Source organism: Fringilla coelebs (genome assembly GCF_963513975.1).
Source record: "Fringilla coelebs genome assembly, chromosome: 11".
Taxonomy (NCBI): Eukaryota; Metazoa; Chordata; class Aves; order Passeriformes; family Fringillidae; genus Fringilla; species Fringilla coelebs.
Window position 1 is genome coordinate 23,923,828 of NC_140037.1, and position 21,919 is coordinate 23,945,746.

Consider the following 21,919-nt stretch of genomic DNA (forward strand, 5'->3'; position numbering starts at 1 on the left):
TCTGCTGATTGCAGACAAGGCTTTGTGCTTTTGCTAGCACCTTCCAGAGTTTTGCTTCAGTGCCCTGTGCCTTTCTAGGAATGCAATACCTGTAGCTGCCCTGTGGACACGAGGCTCTCTGGGTCACAGGTGCACAGGTGTGAAGGCTGGGTCGCTGATCTGTGTGGTTTTGTATGTGGGAGGAGCAAAACCCTCTGCCAATGTTGCCATGGCTTTGCTGTGCTGGAGCATTGATGCTTGTGCCACTCCACCTGTCTGCCTTGCTCGCAGTTTGCCAGCACCTTTGGGATGGATTATGGCTAAAGAGCCAGAGTGAGGGTTGGAATAATTTCTGATCAGAAAAGTTGGTAGATAGGAGTTGTGTGCTAATAAGATCTAATACACTTATGCAAACTGTGGTAAGCTTTTGCCTTCAGCCCCTGCTAAAATGAGGTGCAGTAGCAGAGCCTCAGTGCCTTTGGTTACAAAGACAAGGAGTGTTATCCAGACTCAGAGTGCTGGAAATGACACACCACATCTTCACAGTGTTTGTCTCTGAAAATAAAGAGATGTTGTGGAGCTAGCTGCAGGGCTGCATGAGCTCCTGAAACGGAACTGTGTGAAATGACTACAATGCAGATGTCATTGGGATTCAGTGGGCGTAGACCTTTTTTGCAATTACTCCTGATGCTTTAGCCAGATATCTTGAATGGCACTATTGACAGCATATCCTGCTGTTGTGTACTTTTTGGTCTAGAATGATATGAAACCGTGTGAGATATCTCGCTTTCTAGCTGTGAATCTGAGGATGGTTATGGAAAAAGAAATCTATGCAAACTATGCGTTGTTTTGATCTTTCTTCTTCTAGCTGATGAGGTAATTACCTCAGCCCTTATGGTAATATTTATTTTGCAGTTCCACACATTGCTGGATTTCAGGGTTTCCCTCTCCATTTTCCATATGTTCATTGAGTAGTTTATCTCTTTGGATTCTCTGTACTCTCTGGAGCAGCGAGGAATGGGGGTTTGTTTATTAGAGCTGCAGCAGTTCCTGTGCTAAACATTTGCTGCTGTATATTTAGGCTCTCAACTGTCACTGTGGCTCTTATTAATGCTATTGTAATAGTCTTCTTTTTCCCCTCCATCTAAGAACTCACACCTTTTTAAAAGACTGAATGTACTCTTTGCCAGCTCATTTTTAATCTTAAATGAGATAGGGCTGGGCTCCTGGGGCCAAGCAGTGCTGCTGGAATCTGTATTCTCTGGAAGTAGGTTTTACTGTGCTACTCATGTTGTAATCGAAAGTGGCATTTAATCATTTTGGCAAGTGATTTCATAGACATAAATTTGATCTCAGCCTAAATGAAAAGTGATGCAAAGCTGGTAGCCCTGCTTTTGTTTTGGGTCTTTTTCTTTCCTCAGCCTTGAGAAGAAACCTGAAGATTTGTTTTTCACGTCCTGCTCGCTTGGAGTGGCACATCAGGATTTCCCACGTTAATCTCACTGTTGTTTCTTTGCAGAGCCTCAGCTTAAAGGTATAGTAACAAAGCTCTACAGCAGGCAAGGATACCACTTGCAGTTGCAAGCAGATGGAACAATTGATGGAACAAAAGAGGAAGACAGTAGTTATAGTAAGTGACACGAGCATAAATGGTGTGTTTGTGGATTGTGGTGCCTCCCTCCGCTGTGGGTCCCCTCAGAGCTGCTGTCCTGGGGTGGCTGAGCGAGTGGCAGCAGCACTAACGCCGTGCTGGCAGCACAGAGTCCTTTAGACTTACTGGGTCTGAGAGAAATACAGATAGAAATCACTTACAGAAATAATGAACCAGAGGAGGTAATGATGACACATGTGACAAACAAAGCAAATGTTATCTCCATGGTAATCCAGAGAAGTTCATTTCTGTCCTTTGGATTTTATTAGATTTTTTTTCGGCAGGGAAAATTTGCTCGCCTACTCAGAGCCTGAAATAGAATAACGCTATCTCCACTCTCACACGGGCTCATTCAAACAGTGCTGTGGTATTTCACAAACTGGGACTTCAGCAGCATTTTCAACTTCACATTTCCCTATTATTACTATTTGTTACCGCTTCTAAATTGTACCATCAACTTTCAACCGGCTTTCCCTCAGGTTTTCTGTGAAAAAGCTCTGGGCATTTCTACTTGTTGTTTTTGACTGGGTTTTTTACAACTTTGAGGATTAATAGGAAACAGGAAAAGATGACTAGAGCATTGATTTGGTGCATGAAAAATGCTTAAGAGTCTCACACAGTGAGACAAAAAGATTTCAAGATTGGTAAAATAAGGCAATATAGGAAATAATGCCCTGCAGAAAGTGTACGAAGGTGCAGGTGGCCAAGCCAAGACTGGCAGACCTCAGAGCAATGCTTATGTTCATAAATCCAGCTGTGGCCTGCTGCCTCTTCCAGTGCAGCTTCATTTCTCTGTCAGCTCATCCTGCACAGAGACCTTGGCAAAGATCGTCTCTCCCTTAGGCTGTTCGTTAGGAGCATATCCTTGTCCTTATGTCCTTATTTAAAACAATGCAAATGTAATAGGGAAAGAGTGGGACGCAAATTGATTTGGATTATTTTGTGCTGACAGCAGCTGATCACAATAGGAAGCAATTAATTTTGCTGTCGCTTCTTTGCCACCCTTCTGTCATATCTGTCCACATGAGGGGCATCCCCTAGAAGTGAGGTAACCCCTCCATCCTGCTGTGCCTCTGGGGACTTGCAGAGATGCTCTCTGTGCCTCTGCTGTGGGTCCTGGCAGCGGTCATAGCTGGGGACAGGTCCCTCACTGCCCTAGGAGCCAGAGCTGGGCGTGCTGCTGCTCAGGGACAGGGCACTAACAGCTGCTGCCGAGGGGGACGGTCCCATTTTTGGTGCACTGCCAGCACCCCTGTCCTTAGAGGCAGCAGCTGGGGCAGGATGTGTGGTTGTGCTGGCCCAGGGCAGAGTGGGCACCGCTCCGACAGGGCCAGTTCCCCACAGCCCCTTCCCAAATTCCAGCAGTCTGTGCCACAGCGACTGCTCATCCCGCTGGGGTGTGAGCCAGCTTCCTGTGTGCCTCAGCCTCGTCCTGCCTCAAAACTGAGTCTGGATGTGTCTGCCAGGGAAATGTGTCCCAGTGCTGGGAGCAGCAGCCGTGCACCCATGGCTCAGGTGCCAGCCTGCTCGGGCAGAAGGGCTCAGCCTTGGCTCTGCCACTGGCCAGCAAAGCACAGCCAGGAATTCCTCATACAGCCCATCCCAGTGGCCCATGGCAGCTGTGTCCCTGCTGGCCCAGCTCGGTGGCACCTCTGTCCCTGCTGGCCCATCTCTGCACTCTCCTCAGCTCTTGCTGACAGGTCTGCAGCACTGTTTGCGGTGGAGCCCATACTCAGACCCTTGTGCTGAAAAACCCCAACACCTGCCCTGCTTGTAAATGTGCCATTAAGAAATCACCTTCCAAAAGAGACCTGCACGTTCTGCCTGGGTGCTGAGCTTTAAATCTTTCTCTCCAGCCTACTCAGAGATCAGCTGCTGCTTTTTGGGGCTGAACTGCAAAGGACCGTGTCCAAGGGAATATTTTCTCCCCCCAATAAACTCAAGCATTTGATAGAATGAATGAAAAATCCTTTTCCCTTACTGAAAATCTAAGTTTCTTTTGCCAAAAGCTGTGCAGATCTGGAGGATTTTCTCTGAGTGAAGGGACAGTGATGGGTGTTGATGTTGAGCTGGAGGCGAGCGTGAGGAGGGTCTGCATGTGTGGTTTGTGTCTGCACAAACAGTGTCTGTACACTCGTGGCTATGAAAGGGGAAGAAAGCCACAGATTTTATGATCCCTGCATTTATTTGTTAGTTCTGGATATTCTGCCTTTCCTGCTATGCTTGACCATTGTAGGAAGTGCAGTGCTCGAAAGTGCCCTGACCTCAGGGCACTCGATGCACTCTTGGCATCCCCAAACACAGAATTTAGGATCTGAATTTGCTGAATTTTTTTTTACTGAACTATGGCCATTTGAGGGTTTTCAGGCTGACAAAAAACATTTATAATGGGTCATAATTCCTAGCCATAATTTTGAAAATAATAAAAATATTTCAAATTCATAATTTGGTTTTAAATTGGCTTTGGACAGTGACCATAAATATCAAACTTCAGCCTGAAGCAGACCAGTTTTTCAGCCAAGTAATAAATCACTGGAAATGGGAAGTAGTTTGGCATCACTTTATCCTATCTCTGCATTTCTGCCATGGAGTGGAAGGAGATGCTTTGGGTTATGATAATAATTTTTTTAACTCCCCTTTATTTTTAATCCTACATATTGAACACAGAGTACTGTATTCAACTCATTATTTCTTGTGTTCAGTTTTAACATATCCATGAATCCAAGCTATGGCAGAGCTTTGCTTTTCCCCTTTTTTTTTCTTTTTTTTCTTTGCCACTTTGCAAACCGGAATCTTCATTTTTTGAAGAGTTGTTTCTATGCTTATAAATACTGCCACTATTAGCATGTGTACAAGCAGAAATGCAAGCAGAGCATTCAAAGCAGCTCAATTTTGAAAGCACAGACTTAGGGGTTGATCTAAAGAATATGCTGCCTTTTCATTTCATTTTGAAGTTATTTAACTCTGTTTTTTCAAGCCCATTCTCCTCTAAAAAAGAGGAAAAATTAAACCCCAATGAGTTATAAGTGGAAACATTTTGAGATGCTAATGATGGTTTTCAACTTTTCTGAATTTCATCTTCTTCCTTCCTTTTGGTCAAAATGTTTACTGACTTTGATTGTCTTGAATTTTTTTTTTGTTCATTTGCTTCTGGATTCCTTCTTGCACTTAATGGCACAAGAAAAGCACCCTAACAAAACCCAAAGAGTGTTCAAGTGCACTCAGCAGAGCCTAGGTTCTGCTCACCAGGCAGGTCAGTTCTGTTAGCTTCAGCACTTCAGTCTCCAGAAGGAGGGAGAGGCACTGATCCCTCAGATCATTCCTGAGCTCTTGGTGGAAGTTGCTGTCCAAGGACTTGGTGGTAGAAGTGTTGCTCTGTAGCGCCCACAGAAATTAATATATGCATGAATAGAGATTTTTACTTGGTTCTGGTAATTCTGGTTTCATTTTCTATCTGATCTGCATAGTCCAAAGGATTAATTTTCCTCTCCATCTCCTTTCTCTCCTAGCTTTGTTTAACCTCATACCTGTGGGTTTACGAGTGGTGGCGATTCAGGGGGTTCAAACAAAATTATATCTGGCAATGAACAGTGAAGGATACCTATATACATCAGTAAGTAAACCTTTTTATTTCTGTTCTCAGTGGAATTGCGGTAAATTAATAACTTACTGTTGCAAGGGATCTGCTGATAACCTATAAATGTGAGTTTGGCAGCAGAGTCAGCGTGGTGGTGATAGTCTGCTTCTGGTTTATTCATCTTTTCCATCAGGAGCACCTAGGGATGTATGGAATCACACTGTGGTGCCTTTGAATAATCCTGGAGTGTGAAATATAAAAAACCCCACAAGGACAACCCCAACCAGAAAGGATCCTTTCTCTTGGTCCCTGTGGAGTGACTGGGCTGCTCAGAGTAGGGCACAGCTTGGTGTGTCCCCACATTGTGTTATCCTATAGGATCTGTGTTACTCTAAGTAAAAGGAGTTAGAGAAAGTAATTATATTTTTTTGTTTGGCCCAGAATTTTCAAATAAAAATTTTATGGCTTCAGGTAGGTGAGTGAGTAAAGAACAGCTTTATTAGTAGTTTTGATGAAGAATGTCATTAATAATTTTCCATGACGTTTCTCACAAGACCAGAGAGTGTTTTTATTAAAAAAAAAAATAAATAGACCACTTTTCAATTAAAAACCTTTAGCTGAACTATCTTCAGGAGTTTTAATTATACAGATTTAATAGATTTTTCCCAGAGAGGAAAATGTATTCTATTATCTACTACAAATGATTCTCTTTTATAAAAGATTCTCTTAATCCTGATAAAAATTAAGCAAACTTATTCAAATCTCTCATTTATTTTGCAATCCTGACAGCTGGGAGCAGGGGCAGCTTTGCATTTTTTTTTTTCTTTCTGCCAGAGCAGGAGCAGCTCAGGCCTGCTCTCTTCCAGAGAGCACTGAGTTTGTGCTCTCAGTGCAGAAATCTCTGATTTCTGGTGGTGGTTGTACTTTCCTGCAGAAATCACCTCTCTCTGGGCAGGGGATTTACCCTGCAGTGCAGTCCCTGCTCTCTGACACACAGGCACAACCCTGAGCCCACAGGCACCTCTGAGATGATGAGCATCACTTCCAGTTCCCCTGCTGGGAGAGAAGGGGCAGAATGTGGCCCTGATTTCCATTAAGTGCAACTTTTAGCTTGATATGCATCTTAGGCAGAGCTCTGAGATTCCCTTTGGTTGTAATCTTTATTCTTTGCATTGATTAAAGGTAGTTCTTCACATGGTTATGTTCCCTTGAATCATGTCTTCCTTGAATCCCTTCATATCTTTGAATTCCATAGTTTATGTCATTGCAAAATTAACTGGTGACATCTCTCTGTTTCCCCCTTAGTAACAGTGGTCATTTTGTTTCTTTATTAGACAACTATATTTTCTTACATTTATTTTTTAATCTTCTTGAACTTGACGGGCTTGGCAACGCTTTAAACAGAATTTTGTTGTGTGGTTTCCCAAATTTGTACTCTTAAATTCACTTCACAAAGACAGGTGTCCACTTAATTTTTATCTACTTTTCTAAGGAAAATTGTCACCCAAGTTCTCAATAATCCTGGGCTTATCCCCTGCTGCCTTGTGGTTTGGTTGTTCTGTTCTTTGCAATAATCACAAGAAACTCCCAGGGGGAAAAAGCAGCTCTTGTCCCTGTCCATTCCCTGGGCTTATTGACAAGGGCTGGTGAGGAGCATCTGCCCCTGCTTCAGGCTGCCAGAAATCCAGTTGCAGCACTATTTTTCAAGTGTTTCTAGCATTTCTTTTCTGATAATGGTCCTTTCCGCAAGGGATGCAGTCTGACAGTGTGATGCATGGGAAATGAACTCTATATTTTGGGCTGTATTCTTGGTTGATATAAATGAGTCCCAGGAGAGCTCAGCTGATTTATACCAGCTGAACACTCACCTGTTCAAGGAAAGCCACCAGGGAGTCTGGGGAACAGATCAGCTCAAGTAAGTGACATCCATCTACACATCCTGAGGGTTTCAAAGCCCCTGCAGGGATGTGTTCCTGAATGGGATTTGTCAGGAGCAGACAGATGGCAACATGGGATTGATCAAGTGCAAAAGCCCCACAAAACACTGTCAAGTTCCTGAAGCAGGAGAACGGGGAAATAGAAGGGCACTTAACTGTAGATAGCTATAGCAGATAGTTGCACCATTTCCAGAGAGAAATGAAATTAGCATTGGTGAAGCAGTTTAATAAGGAGGGATCGTGGTCTCTACATGATCACTTGGTTTTGGTTGTGTTGTGAGCCTTGTGTCTGTGCAGAGGGCATCCAGGTGTCTGCCCGGCCCTCAGAGGCAGCCTGCAGTGTGGCTTGCCTCAGCCCCGTGACTGAGCTGGGGAAGGAGGTGAATGAATCTTCTCCACAGGGGGATCAGTGGTGTATCATAAATCTGCAGAGAACAGATATCTGGAGCTGGCTGCCTGAGTTTATGGATAGTTTGCAGCATCTGTCAGTTAGAGCAGAAGTAAGATCTGTAGGGTAATGATAAAAGCTCCTCGGGGACAAGGCAGCAATTCAGCTCAGCAAAAGAAAGATAAACTGTGAAACCAAATATGCAGTTCTCTACATGTGTTATAGGGGCACATGGAAGTCCTGGCCTGCAGGGAAGGGAGGTGACCATGTCATATCTCCAGATCACAGAATCCCCAACTGAAATGGTTTCTTTCCTGCAGCCAGTGTCCTCCAAAGCCCATGGCTGTTGTGTGACTGCTCCTCCCAAGCTGAAGCCACCCTGGGAATTTTATTTGGAGGGACCTTGTTAGGAGCTATTTGGAGGCACAGTTCCTGGTGCTTGAGCATCCTTTCCCTGTGCAAACACAGCATTTGATTCATCCCTCTCACACCAGTGTGGTGCTGCTGCAAGATGACTTAAACGGTGTTCTGGCCTGCTGTCTTACATAACCACATCATGAATCATTTTGTGGTTTAGGGTGGCTTTCATTTCATCTTATTTTTCTTTCTATGAATGACCACATCTTTCACGTGACTGCCATATATGCCCCACTTAAGTTTTTCTGGTTTCATATGCTGTGAATTCGGGTGTTGTTTGCTCGTCCTGAACATTTGAAGGGTCTGTTTGGCAGCCAGGCAGTGCTGGAGCTGCTGCTCTCTCATTAAGGGGTGGTGGTGTGGCAGAGGAGGCTCCCAGCGATGCAGAGCAGCAGTGGGTGAGGCTCCTCCAGGGGAGAGCGGGTGGAGGTGCCGGGAATTGGGAGTTCTGCAGAGGCTGGAACAGCCCAAAATACTCTGAGTTTAAAAACAGTCTGTGAACCTCCAGCCATGCATTTTCCATGAACCATCATGGCAGAGTTTTTCAAACCATGTAGTGGCTGTCAGTGAAATGCATATTTTTGCTATAGAACATTTCAAAACAGGTGATTTTGTGCTTGTTTCTCCTGGGTACGTTTTCAGAAACAGTATAATTAAATATGTGCTGCTCATTGCACAGTTCTGGCCAGTCTCAGAGCTGTGCAGCTCAGCTTGGAAAGAGGGTTCATTTCTCCTCTTGTCTTGCTCTGGGCTCCTGTGTTTTACCAAAGCATTTCATTTCCCAGTGTCATGGGCAGCTTCTCCCAGGCTGGAGGAAGCCCTTACCTAAGAGAGCCCTGTGCCCTGACCACGTGTGACAGGGACAAGTCTGCCCATGCCTCATCCAGCCCTGCAGCCTAGCTGTGGGCAGTTCAGGGCACTCAGCTACTAGGCAGAGGTGTTTATGTGCCTTTGGTAACCATTCTGGGATGAGTACTTTGGATTTAATATTGCTGCTGGACGTGGCTTCCTTTTGCCATTTCTTGTCTGATGTCACTTGGTGCAGAGCTAGCAGGGGTTTAGGGAGCACTTTGGTATAAAACCCTGGGCAGAGCTGTGTGTACAACTTACCCTAAGAGAGCACTCAACTAACATTGTCCTCTGCATGTAAAGTAAACTGTCATATCTACGTTTGGTACCTGCACTGAAAGTAAATATTGTGTGAAGCATGCAAGTTGATGATAGCCAAGAGAACTGAAATGTGATTAAATTCTCAGAGTGATTCAAAAATCGGTTTTGGGGAGTTGGAGAGAAGAGAAGTTTGTGCATATTTTAATACTGAGCAGTGCAGTGGAGACCTACTGTAGCTAAAGGGAATGGCTGGGGCATTTATAATGAATTACTGGCAAAGAGCATTTTTCCACCTCAGGGAAATAGCACAGACCAAGACATAGGGGAAATAATCAAAAGCATCATCTGGTTAAATTTGCATGTCAGTATAAATCATTTTTTACCAGGAATGAAGACTAGACCTGAGTGCAGTTGATTTCTCTTCAGTGCCAGGGTCTGAGGTGCAGATCCATGTTTTCCTGTCCCTGCCAGCCCCTTGCCCTGTGCTGGGCAGGTGCTCAGCGTGCTCACAGCTCAGAGGATGCTCTGTCCCTGCCGTGCTGCCGGCCCTGCCTGCTGCTCTGCCCCACAGCACAGGGGGCAGGCGCAGGGACAGGAGCCTGCCCTGAGGAGGAGCCCAGGCACTGCATGAGCAGCCTGAGCTGATGAATGTTCTCTGAGCCCCAGCCACGGGCACCGCTGCAGATGCTGCATGCTTGGGTTCCGTGGTGCAGCAGTGCTGCAGCACGGGGCTGGCTGCTGCTGCTGCCTGCAGAGGGGGAGCCTGCTGGGTCTCACTGGGGCACCACAGGCTGCCGACGCTTCTGCCAGCCTCCGCCTCCACGCAGGGTGTGTGCCTGGCAGGTTTTGGGGTGCCTGGGAGGTGAACTGCCTGCAGGGCAGCTGGAGTGCTCCTCACAGACGTGTCCCAGCTGCTGAAGGGACCTGCAGCCCCTGGTTGAGCTCTCCCAGCCTGTCTGGCTCTGCTCTGAGGTGTGGGACGCTCCTGAGGGAGCAGAGGTTCCCTGCAGTAGGAGGAGAGCTGTGCTGGTGTCAGTGATGTGGGCTGGAGGGATGCTGCTGTTCCTTCAGGTGCTTGTCCCTGTGGCACCAGTGTGAGCCCAGATTTCTGGGGACAGACTGCCTGTCTGCAGCAGGGAAGTGCAGATGGCAGAATCCTCCCACGGGAGAATTATTAGGAGATTCAGCAAGCTGCAGGTCTTGAAGCTATTATGCTGCTTTTTTGTACAAGTCATCCCCCAGGCATCTGAAACCCCTGAGGTGCTGCTGTGCCTCAGCCCTGGCTGCAGGTGCTGGGAGCTGAGGGTCCCTGAGGAGCCCGGGCATGGCAGGGGTGCTCCAGGGCTGTGCTCTGCCCTGATCCTGGCACACCTGGGCAACACCTCCCCAGCAGAAGGTCCATTGCACTGCTCACTGGGGTCACAGTGACACAAAACTGCCATGATGACAAAAAAAAAGCCTTGGCAGAATTTGGAGTTGGACTCAAATCTGAGAGCTTCGCACCTGGGATCAAACTGATCACTTTGAACAAGGGGTTTTGGCCCTGGACCAGCAAACAAGGAATCCTGAGTGCCAGGGCTCCCAGGCTACTCCCAGCTCCTCACTGTCACACTGCAAAGCAGGTTGGCAGGCAGAGTGGTCAGCAGATAAGGGCTGGAGCTGCAGACTGGAGGAGAGCACTGCCAGCTCCTAGATCCACTGGATTTGTGCACTCAGATCACCAAAGGACAGCTCACCTTGCTGGGATTCATTAGAGCCAAGGAGAAAAGTGCCGCTTTTCTCTCCCCAGCATGGTGTAGGTGCTACACCTCAGGACCAGCAGCGTAGGTACCTGTGGGTGTAGAGGTGCATGCGCACCAGGCATGCGAGCCTGCTTCTTGTAGAGCTGGGCTCAGTTCACTGGGAAAATATGCATGCTAGTATTTATGTGGATTTTTGAGGTGTTGATTATTTTTCCTGATCTGTGTCTTCAAGTTCAGAAGCAAGATCACATTCCAAACTGACTGTGTTTCTTTAGAATGTGACTTAATTAAAATACCATTATGAAACTGTGGCTCCTTTGCTGCACCTGCCTTTCCTTGTAAAAAGCTGTCTGCCTGCTCTGGGAAGCCCAGAAGGGCTTTCCCTCCCTCTGGTGCTGCAGGCTGAGCTAATGAGCAGCTCTTGTCACAGTGACTCAGCAGAGCCCCTGCCTGGAGCTGCCGATGGCTCAGCCTGCGTGAAGGTGAGCATCTAACCAGGGTGCAGCAGTCAAACAGGCTCCCAGGGCTCCCCAAACCAACAGGAGTGGGCTGGCACTGGAAAACAAACTCAGAACTAGAGTAGGAGCTAGGCCAGGATGGCGCTGCCATGGCAGGCTCATCAGGTTTGTTAAACTCACAGAAGTGTTCTCCACACAGCTCGTTGTTCAGCTGGCAGCAGCTTGCCATGGGGTCCCATCATCTGTGTGGCTCGCAGCACCAGGGAGGGAGGTCAATTCTTGGAAGGAAAATGCTGTGAAGTACAATGGTGTTCTGTTTGGCTGGAGTGCCCACCCAGCAGAGGCCAGAGCAGGCTGGAGGGGAAGGCAGGATCCCTTTCCTGCTCTCCCAGGGGCACCTGCAGTTACCCAGGGAGCTGAGAATGGGCTGCCCTGGCTGCTCAGGGCTGCTGCTGCATCCTGCTGAGGGTGGGCTGGGGGCTGCTTCTCAGGAGGCTGTGGCTGCTCCCATGAGAAATGCCCCAGAGCATTCAGCCTGGTCTCAGATGGATGGGAAAGGGTGAGGGTGGAGCAGGGCGAGAATGGCTGCAGGAAAAGCTGTGTGAGGAGGTGGAAGTGTGCCTGCTCCTGGGAGTGCCTGCAGGACAGCACTGGGAGCTCTGCTGTTCAGCAGTGCCAGGACAAAGGAAATTCAGCAGTTCCTGTGCTAAAAGTAGGTAAAGGGCAGCCCAGCTCCCCAGAACTGCTGTCCATCAATCCAGGCTGTCCCCAGCAACTGATCTGCAGTGTGGGGGTATTGGGAGCAGATTTATTAAACACTTCTTGGTGTCTTTTTATCTTTGTGTTGCCCTGCAGTTACAGCAGTGCTAAGAGGAGCTGAATTCACTTCTGTTCTACTTGGCAGCCTCTAGAGAAATGTTTACTGCTCCTGGCCGTTTACATCCTTTAGCAAGCCTACTAAAAGCATCTTTTCTTTGCAGAACTTTTATTGCAAGGGATGAGGTGCAAAAACTGAGAACCCAGCTCAACTATAAAAGTTCACATTGTCAGCCAAAAGGTTTCTTTTGAAAAGAGTACTGAAAAATACGATGGGGAGTCAGTGGGGGAGGAAAAGGAGTCCTTAAGCCCAAGATTCAGAGTTCTGTGGTTGCTTTTGAGAACTGCAGCACAACTGGAGGAGGTTTCCAAAGGAAACTCTGTCACTTCAGTCCCAGTCTGAATGCCATCCTTTTGGCATGAGTCCTGTGTGCTGGAAGCAGAGCCCCCTGTATGAGTCCTGGAAAGCAGGAGAAACTTTCTGTGTGGCACAGAAGCTACTCAGGAGCAAAGGAAATAGAAAAGTTGTCATATTTATTTACATTATGTCCTTGAAGTCTTGGTTTCAGAAACTAACTCTTCCATAAGGTAGTTCTTGGAGTTAGACCTGCTGGGCTCCTGGATAGGAAATATAAAAAGGGTCTGGGAAAGGAAAAAGTCTCTTGAATAAGAATGGTATTAAGAAACGTGCATTGCTATACTGAACTGCTTTCATTAGGCAATCTAGGATTGACAAAGGAATCCAAAATTACAAATGGATTGGGGAGTCTTTGGGTATAATGCCTATATAATAGCTTTTACCAGTGAACAGGATGGTCTGAATAGTTGAACTGATAAAGCCTTTCATGTTTTATATTCTGTGGATGCTACAGGTGCCATCACATTGTTTTCCATTTTTGTAATTCTACCCAAACAGCTCTGCATATTGAGCAGTATGGTTCTTCTAAAATGGAATCCGCTGGGGAGCTAAGCAAAACAGGCATGATAATTGGTGAAGTGCAGTTCTGTTTATTTAAAGCCTCAGGAGGTATCTAAAAATCAGAGAGCTGGGTTCAGAATCACAGCACAAGATGCTGTCTGCTTTATCAAGCAGTCTCCCCCTCTCCTTACTCTGATTACTTTGAATGCACAGAAATTAGGGATCAATTTAAACCCTCCATCCTCATCCCCAGAGCATTTTCGGATGTTAAAAAATCCTGTCATGAGATAGCAGTGTTCTTCTTGAGCCCAGCTATTGGTGGGACGTTGCAGTTGAGCTGACTGTGAGTGGGCAAACCTCTAAAGATTTGTGAGCACATTTCCTCAAATGGCAGCTCCAGAAGTTACTGTTTTAACAAAATGGGTTTAGGGAGCTGCAAAGAGTGGGCTGCTCCTCACCCTGCCAGTACTCGTGTCCTCCCCCTAAACTGGAATACAGTATTTTTAAAGTGAGGCTAGCTGGTGGAGCTGGTATGTGAATTAGAAGAAGAATTTCATAAATACAAAGGTTTCAGCTCAGGTTTCAGGCAAAAGTTCCCATCAATTCTCATTCTGTTCTTGTTGCTTCACACCAGTGAGCTCAGAGCTAGCAGAGCATCTGCTGCCAGCTGAGCCATATTGACACTGACAGAAGGCACAGTAAGCTCAGAGTAAATAAGTGAATGATCTGAAACAGAACAAAAACCATAAGAAATTCTAATAAGTGAAATAGACACAGTTTGAAGTGCAGATATCTTCCCTTCACCTGATAAACTAAGAGTTTAATGGGCTTGATATTGCAAATCCTTTCTCATGTAAGTAATTCCTACTCATGCAGTTTCTTTGACTGCCAGCCAGAGGGAGAATTAATTTATCTGAGTAAAATTTTCAGGATCTGGACAAGACAGTCATTGATTTACAATATGAGATTTCTGTGTCATTAAAAAATGAACGGAACGTTTGGGAGGCCTGTGAAACTTAATGACTAAAAAAGTGCCTGGAGCCAGGCTCCAAGGCCTGGAGCAGCCCGAGGAGCAGGCAGGGCAGCAGAGCCTGGTGCCCAAGCCCTGGTGCCCAGAGGGGTGGTTCTGTCATGGGCCAGCCTTGAGCCCTTGGCTTGGAGCCTTCTCTGGCTGCAGGCCCCAGGCAGGAGCTGGACTGATGTGCAAGAGCCCCGCAGAGCCAGCTGTGGTTTTGCTCACAGATAACGCCCCCTCAAATGCCTTGTGCTGCTGGCATTCCCTTGGAGCTGCACCTTTGGGTGGCTGTGAGGGATCCCTGGTGCTGCAGGGGGGACAGAGGCTGCAGCAGGGCTCAGCCAGGCTCAGCTCAGCCAGGCTCAGCTCAGCCAGGCTCAGCTCAGCCGGGCTCAGCTCAGCCAGGCTCAGCTCAGCCAGGCCCAGCTCTGCAGGCAGGCTCTGCACACCTGGGCCAGGGGCAGGGGCTGTGCCAGCACCACTCACCCCCTCTGCAAGCCTTGACTTCAGCTGAAGCTTTGGTGGTCTCTGTGTGAAAGCCAGGTTTGATGTGTGCTCCAGACAGACACCTGGGGCTTGCACCACGGGCAGCAGAGTTCAGCACAGACTTCCCTGGGCTTCTTCTTGGGGAAATTATTGCAGCTGTGGGAAGAAAGACCTGGAAGAGCTTTATGCAGATTGTTGATTTCTACCACATTAGTTAATTGTTTCCCAAATTTGCATTTCTAATCTGTGAGATGCCAGAAAACACCTGTACTAAGTGACGCACTAACTGCTTATATTTCCTTTAATTATACTTGTAGGAACAATACCAGAAGGGCAAGCATTTACTATAAATAACCTGGAGCTCCTAAAACAAAACTAAACAAAATCTTTTCTTCACAAAGTTATATCCAGCAGCCATGGCAGGGAGAGCACATTCCTCACCATGAGCATCTGGTGATTGCTCTTGCTGAGCAGCACTGCTCTGAAGCAGAGAAAGGCCCTGTTTGTGCACCAGCTCTACACCAAGTCCTCCAGGGCTGTCTTTAGGGGCCTTGCAGCCATTTCCCCATGAGGAACCCCTGAGGATCTGGAATTTCCAGCTGAAAAGGAGGCAGTCTTGATCTGCCAGTGGCTTGGGAATATCTGTACTAAGGAAATCAACCTCCTTTTGTGCTCTTAGGGGAGAAGGTGAGTACAGTCATCCTGGCTTGGCCATGAATCATCTGATGAAGCTTCATTTGCTACCCAAAGCAAACCCTCTGCACTTGCAGCCCTTCATTTTGTTATCACAGCGCTCACAGTAAAAGACAAGTTTCTTTTTCCTCTGACAGTCTTCTAAACAGCAGTTGCTTCTCTTATGAAACAACTGGAGTTAATGGGGGTACTTGTGATAGCTGTGGCCTTTCCTTTTTGATACAGCAATTATTCAGTCTGTAGGGTTTTTACTGACTCAAGCAGTGTTGGTTAAATTCAGTTGTCATTAGGCTGATGCCTCTGGAGCCATTTGCTACTGTAAGGCCAACTCCAAACATCTCTATCTCAAAACAAACTGGGTAGCCTAGAAGGGGAAATTCCCTGGGCCTTGCAGGTGCTCAGGCTGTCCCTCCACATCACCTCGTCCCTGTGGTGCCTGCAACAGGGTCACATACGTTATCAAGAGAAAAGTTTGATCCTTTGATGTTTTGGCATCTTTGACTCTCTGGTAGAGAGTCTGGTGGGGTTTTGCAGGTCATGTCGCTATTAACCCAAAATCTAAGCACTTTGCAAGTAAAACCTACTATGAAAATCGTAGTTCCCATATAAATGCTGAGGGTTTCTGTTCAGGACATATTCCTCCTTCAGCCCTTCTTGCTTCACCTCTGCCCCAGTGCTGTTTTCCAGCTGGATGTGAGCACAGGAGTGTTCCAGCAGCTCAGGGAGCCTCAGCCATCCTGAGCATCATTCTGGTGGTGTCTGACACCTGTGCAGTCCTGGGGACACCTGAGCAGTCCTGGGCACAACAGCAAAGTCAGGCTGAGCTGGTGAGCAGGTGTCCCCTGAGCAGGTGACAGGTCTGGTCCAACAGCAGGCAGCAGAAGCACAGACTGAGGGTGACCAAGGGCAGAATTCAGATTTCCCATGAGGTGGGGTGAGTTTTCTTTCCTCCTGGCTGTGGCAGACTCGGTAAGGACTGAGTTTGCCTAGGAGCAGCAGTGCATTCTCCCAAAATCGCTGCACTGCGCTAGGCTGGCACAGACTGTGTCCCCTAGCCCTGTGTCCCTGTCGTGCTGCCCAGGGCTCCCACTGGGGCACAGCTCAGCCCCTGGAGAGCCCAGCTCTCCCCGCTGGCACTGGCAGCCCCTTGGGTCCCTGGCCCAGCCCAGGGAGCTGCCAGAGCTCGAGGCAGAGCCCAGGGAGCCGCCTCAGCTGGAACGCCCAGGATCCCACTCCTACCCTGAGGTGCTTTGTAGGCTGGTGCTCTTCTGGGCTGGGCATTGATTCCCCCCACAGCTTTTATTCGGGTCAGAGACTAAAAAAAATCCATCTGCTGTCACTGTCCAGTCACCAACAAAAGGTGTCTGTCTGCTGAGTACCCTTCCCTGAGATGGTAAAAGACAATCTCACTTAAGGTAGGGCAGGGTTTATTAACAGAAACCATTATTGATGAAAAAAAAGAGATTAGCTGAGAAAGAATTCTGACCTGCACAGCCTTATCTTTTAGTCTCTTTTCTCCTTGATATTTTCTGCTCCAAGAGTAAAAACTTTAATATAAGCCCTACATTTTTGCATGCATGCATATTCAGGGTTGTAAATGAAAGGAGGTTGACAGTTTTGCATTTAGTAACTTCACACCCACACACCTCCTTTCTTTCTGATGCTGACACTTCAGCCTTTGAAGCAGCTCCCAGGAGCAGTCCCTGGTGCAGAGAACTGAGATCTGAGGAGGGAACCTGGCTCTGCTGCTGTTTGCACATGGCACCTGGAAGGGGCTTTGAAGAAGGGCCCTTTCCTAAAGGAGCAGCTCAGAAATGGTTCCTCATTAGCTCAGGAGGAAGCTTGAAGCCACTTTAAAGGAGAGTCTAAGTGTGTCAAGTTGTCTGAGGTCTTGTTAAGCCTGGGGAGAGCAGGTGGAGCCCTGCAGGGGCACCAGAGGTGAGCTGGGCTCTGCTGCTGCCCCGGCTCAGGACACTGGCCTGGCTCCGGGGCTGCAGATGCCAGGGGCTGCTCCCTGGGACACCCCTGGGTTTCTGGAGGCACTCTGCCATGCCAGCAGTGGGGCTGGGTGACCTTTGGCTCCACCCAAACCCTTCTCTGGCAGGGCAGAGCTCCCCAAACAGGGCTGAGTTCCTGCCTCCCAGACAGGCTGCCTGCCCTGCCAGGGAGGCACCAGGGGTGCCCTTGGCGTTCCCCAGCTTCCCTCAGTGCTTCCATTTCAGGAACAGCTTGTTGGTCCTTGCTGCAGCTGACTTCTCATTTCCCTTCTGCTTGTCACTTTCCCTCTTTTAACATCCACTCTTCTCAGTATTTTATTTATTCCATTTCTCCTTTTCCCCCCTCCCTAGAATTTATTCCATCCCTCTCTTTGCCAGCAGAAAGGACAGATTTACCTCCCTCAGCCCCTCCCTCCTGTTCCCAGCATCCCTCCAAGCCTGCTTCCAAGCCTAAAGGAGCCAATGGCGAGTGCATGGCTATAAAAGTAACAAAACAAATTCCACAGTTTGGAACAAAAGGAGTGGGTTTAAAACCTGTTTCTTCTCCCACTTGCTTCAGAGGACACCCTGGCTTGGAAGGGCTTTTCTTTTCCAAACGCTCTGCTTGAAATAGGCATTTGTTATAAAAAAAGCAATTTTCGATCTGAAGTGGGGGTGGTGGACATACATATTCAACTGAGCTCATATCCATTCTGTGTAATTTAAAATTTCCATAAGTAGGAAGTCCACGTAGTGTAAGCCATTCACAGCAGAGCACATGGGTACATGAGCTCTGTTTAAATTAGCAGCAGTGTGTTTGCCTCTGGGAAATAACAGTCCCAGGTAAAAGGATGTGCTTGGATTGCCTTTGCAAAGCCTTTGGATGAACTGCTTAGGAATGTGATCATCTCTGCCAACCAGGAGCTGTTTCATTTAAGAACTGTGGTTTTTATTTGAAAGCCAGCTTGTTAAAAATATGAAGGTGGGCAAAAAGTGTGCTGCTTGCTAGGGAGGGTGTGCAAGGTCTGAGTCTGACTGGGGTGGGACACTTAGCTTTTGTTATTCTCCTCAAGGGGCCAAAAATGGAGTCATGGAAAAATCCACTGATAAAAATAAGACTGGGAACCAAGCAGAGAATTACTAAAGGGGAAAGTCAGAGAGAGAGAATGAATTAATAAAGAACAGAAATAGGGAAAGAAAGCAAGCAGGATATTATAAAATATGGCAGAGCAAGTATATTACAGATCAGACAGATATCCATCACATCTGAGTGGATTATTCTTAACTAAGTACACATGGGCAAAGTATTTAAATTTTTTTTTATGTAGAAAATTACTCAGAAAGAGAATGTTGGGAAAGCATTAATGAATGGTGAGGAAGGTGTGTGTGCTGGAGGCTGAACCCCTGACATAGAGTTGTGCATGGCTGAGCTAGGTGAATGCAGCCATTGCTAATGAGGATTCAGCTGGGCTGCATTTTCTGTCTTCTTTCTTCTTCATCTTAGAACATGCCATAATTTCTCTCTAGAGGAAATAAATTTTCTCCTAAACTGTATATTTTCTCCCTGTGCACATGTGTATCTTTTTTCTTCTGGTCTGGAATTCAGTTTTGCACAGGAAATTTTAAACCACCTTTTTTACCAATCTGTGTCAGCAAAACCATTGCATAGTTTTCTCCCACCAAAAGAAAAAACCCCTTGCAAATCCTTTATCTGACTTTCAGTAATGAATTAGTTCATTTACCTGAAGCTGAGTGGCTCATTTTGAGTGAGAGTTCTCCTTTCCAACACAACACCCCTGCGACTCAAGGTCAGCGGCAGAATCCTTTGCAGCTGCGTGGCAGAGCCAAGAGGGGATGTTTGACCCCTGTGGGGTTTTGTGGGGTTGTGCTTGATCCCTGTGGGGTCGTGTTTGACCCTCTGTGAGTTTGCTGCTCTCGTCCTTTGTTGCCTTTGGGAGCTGCTGGTGGCAGATGATTTTCACCATAGTTCATCCCGCTTGATTTTTTTTTCTTGCCAAGCTTAACAAAGATGTTTCCTAAAGTTCCTAACTTCACCTCAGCTGCAGAAGTAACAGCAGACATTTTGGGGGTGTTTTGTGGGAAAATGCACACCTTTCAGATTTGTTTCAGCTTGAAGATGATTTGAAGGTACATGTTAAAATTGTCCTGAAATTTTTTGACTTCGAGAAGAAAAGCATTAGCATGAGTGAAAAATATCTGAGATTGTCAAGTGGTGTGAAATATGGGAGTAGAGGGTTAGCACAGAGGCTGTTTTCTCCAGCCTAAATTAAGTACTCAGTCAGACCTTCCCCATGAGCCGAGTCACACTTGATGGAAACGACCCATTTATCACAGTTTTACCGAGGGCTAGCTCATGACAGCTGAGCATTTGTGCTTCTTTGGTGATTTTTGTCTCAACATTTGCAGCTCGTGATAAAATAGTTCTAAAGCCTTAAGGAAAGTTCCTCTTATTTTTCCCTGTTGGGAAGGAGCAGCCACAGAGCCAGGCCAGCTCGTGGTGCCCCAGGGTGCCCAGGATCAGCTTCTCCTGGCTGGAGCCTGCCCTGGAGGAGCTCTGTGTCCTCGGGACTGCCACCCTGTTCCAGAGCTCTGCACAGCCGGGGCTGGGTGAGGGCAGAGGGGATGGAGATGGCGAGTGGGGATGGAGATGGCGAGTGGGGATGGAGATGGTGAGTGGGGATGGAGATGGTGAGTGGGGATGAGCCCCAGGCTGTGGGAGCAGCCAGAGCCCAGCGTGTCAGAGCCATCCCTGGGCCGGCACAGCCAGCCCCTCTGCAGCTCTGTGCTGCTGCCAGCCTGAGTGACATCTCCCTGCTCCCTGGATGGCCACAGAAGTGATGTTCCAGCAGCCTGGAGAAGGAATGGTGTTTTCAGAGCCCAGAGTGCTCCTGTCTGCCTTTGCTCTGACCTATTGAGCTGTACGAGTCTAGCCCTGAGAGCAGGGATGACAGAGATGCAGGACTCAATGTAAAGTTTTAAGGGCATTTTGGTCAGATTGTTTTTATGAGACTTTAAAATACTTTTCATCTCTGTACTAGAATTACTTTTCCATATCAGCAGATGAGTTTACCTGAAACTGCTTTTTGTACCCGGAGCTGATTTTCCGAGTCACCATTGCCCAGGATGTGAGTTGTCCCAACTCTGTCCTTATCTCCCTTTCAGGAAATAGTGTGGAACCTGCAGCATCTTATCAGAGGCTCGATTTTGTGAAAGCAGCAGTTGCTTTTGTGCCTTCTCAGAATTGGGGTCCAAGTACTGGGGTTAAGTGAAAACATTGCATTAGCATTTCTCAGTGGGATGGGAGTGCTCAGGGATGCTCGGCCTTCACCACATGCCCACAGCCCTGCTGGGGCACACGTTTGGGATTGCCACTGGTGGATGTTGCACCAGCCCAGCTAAAGAAGATGGTAATTTAATAATGCTGATTTGCTTGTTTAAATGAGGCAATATTTTTTCTCTGTGAATTTCATCCGACTCCTGTTTGTTGCTGATTGAGTTCTGCAGTTCTTTTTCAACCTGTTTGCTCTGTAGGAACCGTTCCCACTCAAACCTTTACCTGAGCTTTCTGTTTCTCCCAGCCACTCCCAAGAAGGAGCAAAATGCATTTCCCCTGCAGGGAAGAATATAGTGAGGTTGTTGAACCAGAGCCAGCAGCCTTGTCATGCCTTGGTGGTTCCTTGACTCAGGTTTTTTGAGGTTCCACCTGCCGTGACAACCGTTTTTTACTCTAGATGTTGCTTCCTGCCTGTGCTGCGCAGCTGGGGTAACCTTGCCCATGTTTTCAAGGTGGGAGAAGGGAATGCAGCTGGAGGAAGGTCCCTGCAGGATGGCTAGCCGGCCTGGGGGTGGTCAGGGCTGCCCACAAGTCACTGTTTCCCTGGGGTGTCAGAGCAGGGTCTCTGAAGGTGTCACGGTTTTTATGGTTTTGCTGTAGAAACAAGGGGCATTTTGGTTGTTTCAGCTGCAGCCAACCAGGTAGTTTTAGGCCCTGCTCATGGCAGGCAGATATTTTGCAGTCTGTGTCATGGACATGCTGCTGTCTGGCTCACGGGGAGCAGGGGAAGCAGTGTGGAGTGAGGGCCAGCTTCCCTCCCTTTTGCAGTTTCACAGGAAGGATATCTCAGTGCTGCTGGCTGATTCATTGTGCTTGTTCTCAGAAAGCCACCTGGATGGTGGCACTTCTCCTCCAGTCTCATCTGAGCACACAATAAATTCCTGTCAGTCTGTGGTCCATCTGCACTTGGAGCTCTCAGACTCCTGGATATTGATAACACGTGGCTGATCTTGCAGTGCAATAAATGATCCATTAAGGCGAGCCCAGAACAAAATCAGCTTTCCAGATCTCACTTCTGACCAAATTACCTTAGTCCTGAGCACCCAGGGAGTACATCCAGCACTGAATTTGGTGCAGCCTGGGGCTGGGGCTGGGTGGATGCTCAGTGTGGGGAGGGTCAGTGAGGGGCAGGGGGTATCAGCCCTGTTCTGCAGCCTGGGGCAGGATGCCCAGCAGAGAGAGGGCAGGGTGATGCTGCAGGAGGTGCCTGGGTGGGGCACAGGGAGGCATCCCAAGGGTGTTGGGTCCCCCCCTGTTCTGCTTTTGCCGAACAGCCTTGGAAACTGAGTGGTCCACTTAGCACTAAGTCATTCTTTATTAAAAACAACATATGCTTATCCAGCACTTCCTTTTCTGTCTCACTGCTTTTGAATATGTTGTTGTGGTTACAGTAACCAGTC

At 47.6% G+C, this 21,919-nt stretch overlaps 1 protein-coding gene across 3 annotated transcripts in view; it reads left to right on the forward strand.

The window, feature by feature from the left end:
- FGF13 (fibroblast growth factor 13) overlaps positions 1–21,919 on the forward strand; it is a gene marked incomplete at both ends in the record, with an annotated part of 190,627 nt that overhangs the window by 142,667 nt on the left and 26,041 nt on the right. For all 3 annotated transcript variants that reach the window (XM_084212798.1, XM_084212796.1, XM_084212797.1), the window contains 2 exons: positions 1,499–1,609; positions 5,140–5,243. In XM_084212798.1, coding sequence (XP_084068924.1) covers positions 1,499–1,609; positions 5,140–5,243 — 215 coding nt within the window. The remainder of the gene's footprint in view (positions 1–1,498; positions 1,610–5,139; positions 5,244–21,919) is intronic.